Genomic DNA, 12,906 nt, shown 5'->3' with positions numbered 1-12,906 from the left:
TCTGTTTAATATTTTGTTAGGACTGAGACTCAGTTGTAACATTATGTTTTGTAAGAATGTAGATAGAGAATATAATCTTTCTTTCTTTCTTTCATTGCCTATTTAAATTTTTTCTTCAGTTAAATTTTTTTTACTATTAAACCTTGGGAGAGGCATTATGCCGGTAATAAACACACACACTGGTTCGGTCCTTTATTTATTTATAAACAGTTTTTAGTTTTTTTTCTTTGTTAAATCATTTCATTGCACTCTTGCAAAAAAATTTAACAAAAAAAAAGAACTAAATACTATTTATAAATAAATAAAGGACTGAACCAGTGTGTGTGTTTATTACCGACCAAGGTTTAATAGTATTTCTTTCAACACACGTATTTACATCAAGAATCTTGCACACCAAATACACATACGAAATATTTTTTTTTTTATTTCTTTTTCATTCTTATCAGTTTATTATTTTTTTTTTTACTTCTAGTCAAACTAGGGTGTTGGTCTTGTTGGGTAGTAGAAGTTTAGTCTTAAAGTGAGCAAGCATTTTTAGTCGACCTGTATGATACCAAATTTTTAATATTAGGATTGTAAAAGAATATTACTAATTGAGACCTACCAAAAAATCGATTTTGTTTATACACACACATGCTAATTTTGAGATTTTAAGATAACAACATAAATATTAAAATATTACTTTATGGGTATTTTCTTAAAATTCAACTGACAGAAAACACATATCAAATGGAAATCACTGTTATTGTAAGAAACAAACTACTAATGCTATTACTAATTAATACTGTTATCAACAACTACTCAAGCAGAAAGTTTCACTGGCATAAGGAGAGATGCCTAAAGAAATATTATTTATGCAGTCTTTTCCACTGTAGCAAATAAAATCCATCATGCAGTAGGGAATTGGTAACCCACCAAGAAGTCTATTGTTGCTACTTTCTGAGTTTTGTTTCCTCTTTTTTTTTTCTTTTTTTTTTTTTTTAACTACACTGGAACTTAAATCTTATTACAGTTATTTACCAAATGCTGACATTATAATTATCACTTAAAACTCTTAAAATCTGAACCATACCTTTCTGTCAGTGGTTCGGATTTTTGTCTGAAAATCTATTTTTAAATCTGTGATTCTGTTGACTTTGTGGGAAAGTGTATAAAAAAAAAGCAATTAGCCAAAGTTGTTAGTATTTGGACTTTTTTTTTTTTTTTTTTTTTTTTTTTTTTTTTTTGTTCCATTTTTATTGAAGAGAGATTACATATAAGTGGTTTGATGTTGATATGATTCAGAAGTAAATTTAGAGCTTTAAAATATTACCTTAGTAACATTTTGAAGAATCAGCCATATGAAAACTATTATGTTTCACATACAATAATTTTTTTTGTTCATTCATGATTTGTACAGCTTAAAGTCAGACATTTTAAAATTTATCATAAATTCCATAATTAAATTTGTTTTATGACAGTAAATATTTAGAACTATCTCAGCATTGTAGTTGGATGAATTGATGAAAAACTTCATCTTTTTATTGTTTTTTGGGGTTCTTTTTTTGTGTGTGTGTGTATACGTGTGCAAACACACACACACGCACACACTATTTTAAGTAGAAACTAGTTAAATTTTCAAGCTTTGTCATTTCTGTCTTGATGGTATTTTCTAGCATATTCTACAATAAAATACTTGTATTAATTTTTACGAAATTTCTTTATTAGCCATTAAGTTACACTTAGATATGTTTCTATGTAAATTATTGATCATCTCCATATGGGTATATTGTTAATAATATTTTAAATGCCATATAGTTAATTTACATTTTTATGGTCATATTACTAACCTAATGTCTATATTAGAATATTTTATCAGTGTTTTTTTATTTATTTTATTTATTCTTTTGGCAAGAGGTGAGTATGTGCAAGAGTTACATCTTTTGCTCCAACATTGCTTTTGTTGAAAAGTTTTTACAATGACAACTTTATATCTGTGATGCCATTAATTCATCATTATCATTTGAAGCAAAAAGACAGTATAACCATTTGAAATGATGCAGCTGTTGTCTAAGAAAACTTGAGATATTCTCATTTCTGATTGCTGTATTTCATTTTTAATTTTCATTTAAAATTTTTTTTGATGCCTGAGTTTTTTCTTAAATCTCATGCCATAACAGGCATTTTCAGAGTGGCCTAAACATTGGCTTATTGTATGATCTGTGGTACTGCATAATAAATGAAAGGCTTCAAACCTTGATTGATTACAAAGAGGTATATTCATTGGGCAATAGAAAATAAATTTAAAAACAAACAAAAAAAAAAAAGATTTCAAGAAAGAAATATATAATAAAACTTTCATTGTATTTTTTTAAACTTGTCATTAAAAAAAAAACGAAATTTTCTTTCAATTCTTCACTGTTTTATTCCTATTAATAATATCTTTCTTCCAAAACCCGGTGCTCTTTCAGAGTTCTTGTTCTTTGTGCTTTTGGCGTAATGTGATTGCCCTTTCTCTATTGCTTAAAACTAGTGTTATTAACTTACTGCCATCTCTCTCTAAGTCTATTTAGCAGTAAGGAGAAAAATGGTTTCACCTCTTTGTCTTAATAAGCTGGGGAGGAAAATTTCAAAAATGATTGTTTTCATTGAAATATGTTAGCTTTCTCTTAATAATATATCTTAAAGTATCTTTTTAGAAGTTAGTTTTCTGTTCAATTCTTTGACATAGCAGTGCTTCTTCTGTACCAGTTATTCTTAATGAAAATTCTATTTACATCATGATGCTTTCTTGTTATTAAAGTAGTGTTTATACATTGGTTTAGTTGTACTAAAAAACCTAAATAAACCAAGCCTTCTTATAAGGTTTTAAGGTTTGTTAATTGCTCTTCTGCAGAAAATCATGATATTGTGAATTAAATGTATTCTAAATTACCTTCATAAGACTTATGGTTTTATTGGTTGTAAAGTTGTCAATCCGAAGTATGTTCAGTTTTTTGCTTTGAGAAACACAAACACCATTGTGTAATTGGATGGTGGCCAGAAATGATCTGACTATACAATAAATCAATTGCAGAAACTTTATTTCACAGTGCCTCACTTTGGATATTTGTTTTCAGTCATTTTCGTTTTTAAAAATATGTACGTATTGTGGCTGGAAAGTACATCATAGCTTTACACATAAACACACTCCCCTCTCTCTCTCTTTTCAATTATTGACAAAAAGAACTAAGATGGGAAGGCTGGGTTAAAAGAAACTTGTTTCATCAAGGGCAAATCTTAAGCTTTAACTATTGCTTTATAAACAGTTTATTGATAGCAATCCTTTAGTTTCTGACATTTAACTTTCCACAGATTGATCTTGTTTGTAAGAAAGTGCATTCACTGTTGCAAAGTCAAGAACTAGAAAGGCTGTTTCAGAATTTTACATACTGCCAAATCTGTTATGTTGCTGTAGTGTGTTGTTCCACAGATCAAACTATTTGGTTGTGAATGAGAGTCTCACTCAACTACCTTCAAATTTTTAATCACAAGCAATTTTGGGTGATTTTTGGAGCGAATATAATTAACTTAGAAGTGAAAAGTTAATCTTAGTGTGTTCTGAATCTTTGGAGTAACACCCATTTCTTTTACTGAAATATTTTTACTTTATTTATTTTTTTTTTGTGCTTCCTTTTAAAGGCTTATTTTGTTGGAACTATCTGATGCTGACACCCTAAAATGGCTGGCTTAATTCTGTTCATTGTCACATTTAGATTTTGTTAAGCTTTCCTTCATCCCCTGTCTGATTATGACAATCAATTGAAGTAATATCCTAAGTGATGTCAGGGTGGAAATAGGATAATAGTAGATATTTATTACCTTTGTTTATTTTATTTGGACATTTTATTATTTTACAATTTACGACTTTATTCATTAACTGCTTGTCATTGACTGCAATATAATTTATTGGGCTTTTTCTTGTCCCTTGTAAGATAAATTGCAGCTGTTATTTGGACCAAGAAAAAGGTTAAGCCTTTTCCTTTTAAGTGTATGGTTGCTTATATACTTTTGCCCATTATGGTACATCTGCTTTTATTTTAATTGTTAATTTTTTTTTTAACCCTTACTGAACCAACCACCATAAATTTATTGTCAGTTTATTATTCCCTAAGTATGTCAACTTAAATCTCTCTCTTTCATTCCCAAATGCTTATTAGTATTAAAAAACCATACCTGATTTTATTGATAGGCAGTACAGAACCTTTTTACTGTCTCTAAAATTCCCCATTGCCCCACCACCCATCTTTCTCGTGATTTTTTTAAAGTGTTTCAAAGTAAGGGTTTTTAATTTATTGATCAACTATGTTTATTACTTTTTGTTATTGATGTTTCTCTTTGTCCCAGTATAAGTTGTTTGAACCACTGCACTGTATTTCGTCATCAGTTGAAGTGACTACTTTCGCTTGATGACAACTTTGTTTCCATTGTCATCTCTTGTCAGTTTATTGAATCCAAGTATTTGGACCTCTACTACTCACTTTAAACATTCTCAGCAGAATTATCAATCAAGTATTCTTATAAACTTAAGAAAAAAATATTTAAAAAAAATTACCAAACAAACCAAAAAATAAAAGCCTCCCTGCAGTTTTGTTGGGCCATAGTTCCCTTCCCTTCATTGTAGTCATGTAGTAGCCACAATAAACATTGCCTTACTGGGATTTTCTGTACTTTGTCTCTTTATCTATGTCTTTTTTTCTTTAAAATTAAAAAAAAGTTCATTTTAAGATGATGTAGGATTTTAGTGAAATGCATCAGGAAAACAACTGATGTGGATTTGATTGAGGTTTAAGAGTCACTGATTTTTTTTTTTTTCTTTCATATATGTGTGTGTGTGTGTGTGTATATATATATATATATATATATATATATATATATGTTTCTGTACTGTTGAGTGAAAATGATTTTGTAGGTATGATTTGTCCAACCTAAGCCATATACTGAAAATAATGTTAAAGGTAATTCTTGGTGAATTATTCTTTTCTATCACAAAAAATTATTAGATACGATCATAAGCAATAAGTTGTTTTGCAATCAAGAATCTTCTTTCCACAAATGACACCTACTATTGTTTCTGGTGTACCAAATCTACTGAGGATTACTTTTACATTATTCATCAATGGTGTCTTGCCAATGAGAAGTCTTAAAAAAGTTAAGCTATATTCTCAGCAATAGTTTTCAAATCTGTCTGATATGAATATGGTCTAACACTACCTATTCATGTTAGACCACTAAGTGGTGAAATTGGAAGCATCTTATCACGTTTTAATATGTGTGAACAGTCTTCCCAAACCTCTATTCTAAAATAAGATGTTTCCTGAAGTTGGTTATTTCTTCCACACTTTTCTCCTTTCATTACATTAGTAGCTCATTTGCTATTATATCTAACCACGTGCACTTCTGTTCCACTCCATCATCTTCGTACCTATCAACATGGAACTGTGACACCTGTTAAGCAGGATCCAACTTGGGATCTTCTTTACTGTTGTCCAAATTCCATTAAATCACACTTTGATCTTAAAATAAGAATGACCATTTGAAAAATGAAGTCCAACAGATACAAAAGAACTAGATGGTCATGGCTGGACTGCCTTTAATCATAGGTTTGTTCAATCAGGACTGAGGTTGTGTTATAGGATTTTCTTAAGTCATTAATTTGTATGTAATTTTTGTTTAACCCAACTAGTCTTATATTGAAAACTACACATCAAGAATCCAATGTTGCAAGTCATAAAAGGTGGCAGTATGACATAGTGGTCATTCGCCCGAACAAGTATAATTGTTGGTAATCCCATTGGTTAAAATTACTACCCATATATGAATTCTAAACTTTCATCAAAGAAATTTTTCACGAAATGTGGTTCTTAGAATTCGGATATGAGCAGTTATAAAAACCCTGATTTTTGGAAAATTATTCAGTGATCATTGGATCTCTGCAGATCTTTATTCAATACTTGTATTACATTACAGCACCAAACATGCACTTTTACAGAGACAAACAAAGTTTCAAAGAGGCAACCACACTTCAAATGTTTTCCTCTCTTATCTGATATCAATTAAACTTTCAATACCACCACTTCCATAGCAAATGGCTTCTTACAGGTTTTGTCATTTTACCAACTTGAAAAAGTTAAGCCAGCTTCATTTTTAGAACAAGTTTAATTTTAAAAAGTTAGCATCCCGCATCTATAAGGAGACCTACTTATAATACACACAAACATAAGAATTAATTTCCGTGTCATAGTGGACCACTTTACAAGTGATCATGGTAATTTAACTCTTAAGCATTCAGATTATTTTGTCAAATACAATGCTTACACATTGTTTTGAATTAGTCGTACATTATCTGATACCTTTGGGATTTCAGTGATGTGATTGTTTAATTTTAGAATGACATTATAGGGTGGATGTGAAAGGCCAGATCTGGACAGTTTAAATGCTAAAGGGTTAACTTGGTAGCCAATGTAACCAATACTGAAGTCTTTATAGGGTAATTCCGCATTATACATAATATCAGCAGTTAATGTCATAGAGCAGGAGATGAGAGAAGTTTATTTATCTGGATATTCTCTTCCTACCAAGATTGAATGATGCATATACATGGCTTGTACTGTTTCTGAAGTGAATGCTCAGCCTAGTGTTCAAGAGGCAGATAACACTGCATACATATCTTTGTGTTCCATGCACTACTACACTGAATTCTTTCTTACAGATTTGAAACTGCTTCTTTACCAAGTGGGGATCTTTTACACATGGTTTATATGTGTGTGTGTATATATATATATATATATACGATATGGTGGTTGTTTAAGAAGAAAATTGCAAACTTAATTCCTCAACCAAGTGCAATTGCTAAGTACATTTAGTGTGAGAATTGTAATGGAATACTGGCAACAGCTTCCAGAAGCTTTCATTTAACTGCCATTTAAAACTATGATGAATAACTGAAGACATAATTGCAGTTCATCAAGAGTGAGCTTTTGTACTGAATATTTATCAAAATAATGTTCTTCAATGATGTCATTATGTACTGAACCTGGGTTTAACTTCACTATTTAATTGCAGTTGTTTTATGTTGAGATTTCTAATAGATGCTGGCTTAACTTACAAGGTGAATGTTAATTCAAGTACAAAAGTAGATAGATTTCTTATTTTTACGTCAATAAAATATTTTCCAAGCCAAACAAAGGAGCCTCTATGTAGTTGTGTGACATCGTGGAAATAGCAGCCAAATCTCAAATTACATCCTTCTGTCTTAGAAATGAATACACTAAACAATGTGATATTATATACATAGTAACCGGTTATGGTTGGTATGCCTTTTGATTAGAGTTGACCCACAGTTAAATAATAACAATAATTTATTGTCCAAAATTCCACTGAAATTAAAACATTACATAAATAAATGACAGTAGAAATTATTACATAAATAAATGGGAAAATGAGATTGTTTTTTACATTTTTCTATTTTATTTTTCTAAAAAATATTAATACCAAAAGCTGAACACTGGTGGCCAAAAATACTGAAGTTAAATATCATTTTTGTTTTTCATATTTTAGATATAAATAAATACATGATTTCAATAATGTTAATAGTCACATTGGGGATATAAATTTAAGATATGATTATGAGTCATAAAATACGTAGGCCTTTTTGCAGACATTCTTCTTGAAAGAACAATTTACTATGCTACTAAGCTTACAACAGAGAAATGAAGAGGAAGTCTTCATTTGTGTTAATTATTATGTACAATGAAAGACAAGACTGATTTCACTAGGGAACACCAAGCTTCTTTATACACTGCTTAGTTCACTTATCTTGTTAACTGAAACAGAGTTACTGAATCAATGAAACTTCCAGGTTATATACCTTAAGACCTAAACATTTATGTTACATAATGCATTTCAGCTTTGACTTATTTTGTTTCTCTATTTTCATTGTTTACATTTCAATTAATTTTGAAAATAAAGAAGTCGGTAAAATAACTGTCATTGTTAAGCTGAAGTCTGGATCATAAATTAACATGAAACTTTGATGCAAGGTTTAAATTTAGATGATTTTAAAGCAAAGTCTTTATCAAAGAACCAAAGGCTGTCTCAAGTAGTTTAGTATCAAAAGGTTTAAAAATAAAATAAATGGTTGGAGCCCTATTCAGATGAAAATGTGAAATATACTTGGTTTATATTATGAAGCTGGTGAAATAAAAAAATACACCTCTTTATATTATATAAAACAGTAAGCACGACAACTATTTCAAATTTATCTTTAGGGAATGTTGTCAAGAAATATAACCCTCAGAATCCAAAGCAACAGTCCAATTTTGGGTTGCGACACAATCCATAATTTATTAATCGTAGTAAAAGACACTTAGTTTCTTAATTTTTTTTTTATTCAAGTATCGATTATAATTGAGGTCTATACTTTAATGTCAGGTGACCAACTTCAAAATAAAAACCTTAATTATAATCAATTTTGAGAACCTGAAAGTATTGGAAATCCTTATTCTAAATGGGAAAGAAAATCATCTAGTATGACTCAAACCTTGCTTCTTGTGAAATAGTAATAAAAGGCACACAATCAGTAAAGTAAAATACAAATTATTGTAAAAAAACAATTATGATCAGTCAAAATATATTGGTTCTGAATTCCTGTCAATCTACTTAATTTCCAGTAGAGAACCAAGCCAAAATGTGTTTTGCTTCAATTATATATTTTTATAAGTATCTAAAATGCAATTTTATAGTAACAGTACTTTTTGAACTGTGATTTTAAAGAGATTTAGCTGTTTCACAGGTATCCCAAGTGGTAAAATTGATGCCATCACCAGGTAAGGGAGAATTAATCAAAGGACATATCCAGGATATGTGGTAATTTTTACCTAAGGCATCTAAAAAATTCCTTTTCCATCCAAGATTATAATCATGTTTTTTTGAACGACGTTCATAAGTAGTCTGTCCATTATAAATATTTCTGATATGATAAAGCAAACAGCTTAGCACAGCAACAAAAATCAGTGATGAAAGACCTGTGAGAAAACAAGCTAGCAAGTGAGAAGAGTATAAAACTCCAAAGAACCATGCTAAAATTGGTACAATTATACTGAAGAGATAAGCGAAAGAAAGTCTACCAAACTCAGTCAGTGTGTAGCGGACAAACATCAGGCTTGCATAAAAAGAGCCGATGGTTACATAGAACAATAGTAAAATGAAATAACGGAAATTGCTATGGCCAATGCATGTTCCAATAAATAGACAATGATGGTCTCGTTTAAGGATGCATCTATGAAAAGAAAAAGAAAATAAGCATATGGTTAATGTTCTCTTGCAAAAGAAAAAAGAAAAAAATTAACAATTACTGGCAAGGAATTGACTAAAACTTCTTTTTCATCATCATCACTTAACCCTCTAGCATTCAGATTATTCTGTTACATGTAATGCGCTTTCATTCATGTTGTATTTAATTAATCATGCATTATCCCATAGCTTTGTAATTTTGATGTGATTGTATATTTTTAGAATAGCATTGAAGGTTATGTGTGACAGGCTGGATCTGGCTGGTTAGAACATAAAACTGATTGTATATTTAGGTTGGATATGGCTGGTTTAAATGCTGAAGGGTCGATGTCCATATTCAATGCTTGCATGGTCCAGATGGAATTTGCTGAGGCAGATATTCTATGACTGGATGCCCTTCCTGTTACGAACCCTCGCCTGTTTCCAAGCAAAGTAATATTTCCCTATGGCCAGACATTTTCTTCATAGAAGACTGGAAACAAACATCATCACTTGTATGATGATGATGTTTGTCTACAACCATCACATAATGACAAGACAAGGGTATACACACACCATATATATATATATGTGTTGAGAAAAAGGAGGCAGTCAAAATTTTGGATAATTCTTTATTAGCGCTTTCAATCATTTGATTGAACTCCCCAAGACAAAAATTAAAACACAAAATTTTAAGAATAAAGAATTATCCAAAATTCTGACTACTTCCTTTTTCTCAACATACAATATCTGTACACCACTTCAAACACTCTCTCTTTATATTATATATATATATATAAATAAATGCGCCCTTTTAAAGCCTAGCCAGGCTCATGGGTCCGGTTTACTGGTTTCAATGGCGTATGTGTTCCCCAGCTGGATGGGACACCAGTCCATCGCAGCGTTACTCATTTTTGCCAGCTGAGTGGACTGGAGCAACGTGAAATGAAGTGTTTTGCTCAAGAACACAATATGTCACCTGGTCCAGGAATCAAAACCACAATCTCCCAATCATGATGCTGACACCCTAACCACTAAGCCACGCGCCTCCACACACACACACAGAAATATATATATATATATGTCCGAAATAGTTGTGACTTCTGGTACTTGACTGATGAAAGAAAGCCAAGAATGACCTGTCTCTTTTTTTTTGCCTGTCCTTCTAATTGTTGTTTCTCTTGTCTGCTTTTGTGTTGTCTATCTGTCCGAACGTTTTAATGCCCTCTATTCTGTTTTTGTTCCATTTTTATTTTCATATATATATATATATATATATATATATATATAGGGAGAATTCACAAAAAAAAACAACAGACGAAGACAGGTGGTGTGGAAAACAAACAGATGTATTAGTATAACACTCGGGAATTGAAAAAGTTTTTAACGTTTTGAGCCTACGCTCTTCCACAGAAAGGAACACAGAAAGAAACAAGGAGAAAAAAAAGGAGAGAAAAAATGTGTGCAGTGGTTAATGATTTATCATGGCGAATCTAAGTGAAAGCTTAATAACCACATTCATTCAATCAATCAATTATATATATATTGATTGATTGAATGAATGTGGTTATTAAGCATTCACTTTTATATTATACTTTGGAAGACAGTAGGGATTATAATTTTTGCATGACTTAATGGATTGGTCGCTGTTTAGGAGTTGGTTGTAATTTACTTATTGAATTTATTTACCGATATGGTTGTACATAAGGTAAATGTGTTTGAAAGTTGTGGTTTCTTTGGTTTGTTTGTTCCCAAACAACACTTATTTTAGTGCTGTTTACACCAGTGGATTGGACGGTACTGCCCAGGTGTCAAAACCATAATGATATCCATGGGGCAGCTGATGATGGAGGTTTGTTGGATTGTTGGCATGGCTGTTTTTGTATATGTGGAATAGTATTATAATACATCCTTTTGATATATATATATCAATATATGTACAAGAAATTATGATAAACACAAGTTTATAGCATTTGTTCACTACACACGTTTCACCAATGTAGCTATTTCTAGCCCTCTGCATTGGATGTTCAAAGTATAGTTGGATGCTGAATCACAGCAAATCATCAGTGGAACACTTTATCGCATTGTGTTACACAGATCAAATGCCTGTATATGTATGTGTGTGTATATATATATATATATATATATATATATACAGCTTACGATCATGAGGTTGTGAGTTCGAATCCCAGACTAGGTTGCATGCTGTGTTCTTGAGCAAGACACTTTATTTCATGCTGCTCTAGTTCACTCAGCTGTAGAAATGAGCTGCGACGTCACAGGTGCCAAGCTGTATCAGCCTTTGCCTTTCCCTTGGATAACACTGGTGGTGTGGAGAGGGGAGGCCAGTATGCGTGGGTGACTGCTGGTCTTCTATAAACAACCTTGCCTGAACTTGTGCCTGGAATGGCAACTTTCTAGGTGCAATCCCATGGTCAGTCATGACCGAAGGGGGTCTCAGCATATATATGTGTATATATATGTGTGTGTGTGTGTGTGTGTGTGTGTGTGTGCGTGTGTGTGTGTATATTCTTTTATTCATTTACTTGTTTCAGTCATTTGACTGTGGCCATGCAGTAGCACTGCCTTGAGTTTTAGTTGAGTAAATTCATCCCAGGATTTATTTTTTAAGCCTAGTACCTATTCTATCAAGAGGTGATGGGGGCAAACACAGAAACAAAGTCACACACACACACACACATATATATATATATATATATACAGGGTGCGATGGGTAAACTGTCACCATTATATATTTTTAATTTCGTTCTTGTGGATTCTTTGTTTTTGATTTTATTGACTACACAGTATAGTAGGGTCAATTGGGCACCGTTTGTAAGAAAAACAACACCATGATGCAATTCACCCTGCCAGAAATTTGAAAACAACAAGCTGTACTGCTTGGTACTTACACCAGGAGCTCCAATACAAACATTTCAGAGTGTTTGGGTGTCAGTCTGAGGACATGTACCGAGAGTGATAAAAGTCAGACATCCAGTCAACATCATGGTGTTCGGAGTGATTACTACTGATGGCGATGTTATGCCTCCGTTCATTTTCCCACACGGCCTCACACTCAACATGAGGCCTACATCAAGTGCCTGGAGGAGGTAGTGCTGCCCTGGGTCAAGAGGATGGTCACTGGAAGACCCTTTCTCTGGCAACAGGACTCTGTACCATGCCACACAAGCAGGAGAACCCAGTCATAGCTGTCAGACAATTTCTGCGATCACATCACCCTTAACATCTGGCCACCTAACTCCCCAGACTGCAACCCCCTTCGTTATTATGTGTGGGGTGCAGTTGAGTGAGAGACCAACAAAACTCCTTGTAACACCAAAGATTAACGGAAGGCAAGGATTATGGCAGCATTTACCAATTTAAACAAGACCATCCAGAAGAGTTGCAGGAGATTCCAAAGTCGTCTGGAGGCCATAGTTGAAGCCAATGGCGATTTTATTGAATAATTTTACTCTTTAATAGTTCAAGATATTTTTATGTAATTTTGGTAAATATATCTGTTAAAATGAGATGTCAGTGTTATTTTCATTTTTTAGTAATTTAGATGACAATTTATTCACTACACTCTATGTATATATATATATATATATA

At 32.0% G+C, this 12,906-nt stretch overlaps 2 protein-coding genes across 2 annotated transcripts in view; one reads left to right on the top strand and one right to left on the bottom strand.

The window, feature by feature from the left end:
• The window catches only part of LOC106880540 (glutamic acid-rich protein), a 34,265-nt gene extending 31,372 nt beyond the window's left edge, over positions 1–2,893 (top strand). Inside the window, exon 12 of the mRNA XM_014930526.2 lies at positions 2,876–2,893. Coding sequence (XP_014786012.2) covers positions 2,876–2,893 — 18 coding nt within the window. The remainder of the gene's footprint in view (positions 1–2,875) is intronic.
• A 4,572-nt stretch (positions 2,894–7,465) lies between these two features.
• Positions 7,466–12,906, bottom strand: part of LOC106880545 (probable palmitoyltransferase ZDHHC24) — a 9,326-nt gene continuing 3,885 nt past the window's right edge. The window contains exon 2 of the mRNA XM_014930534.2: positions 7,466–9,298. Within this exon, the coding sequence (XP_014786020.1) occupies positions 8,788–9,298 (511 nt within the window). The 3' untranslated portion in view covers positions 7,466–8,787. The remainder of the gene's footprint in view (positions 9,299–12,906) is intronic.

Source organism: Octopus bimaculoides, chromosome 2 (genome assembly GCF_001194135.2).
Source record: "Octopus bimaculoides isolate UCB-OBI-ISO-001 chromosome 2, ASM119413v2, whole genome shotgun sequence".
Classification (NCBI taxonomy): domain Eukaryota; kingdom Metazoa; phylum Mollusca; class Cephalopoda; order Octopoda; family Octopodidae; genus Octopus; species Octopus bimaculoides.
The sequence above is the reverse complement of the archived record's forward strand: the minus strand, read 5'-3'. Positions and strand labels throughout refer to the sequence as shown.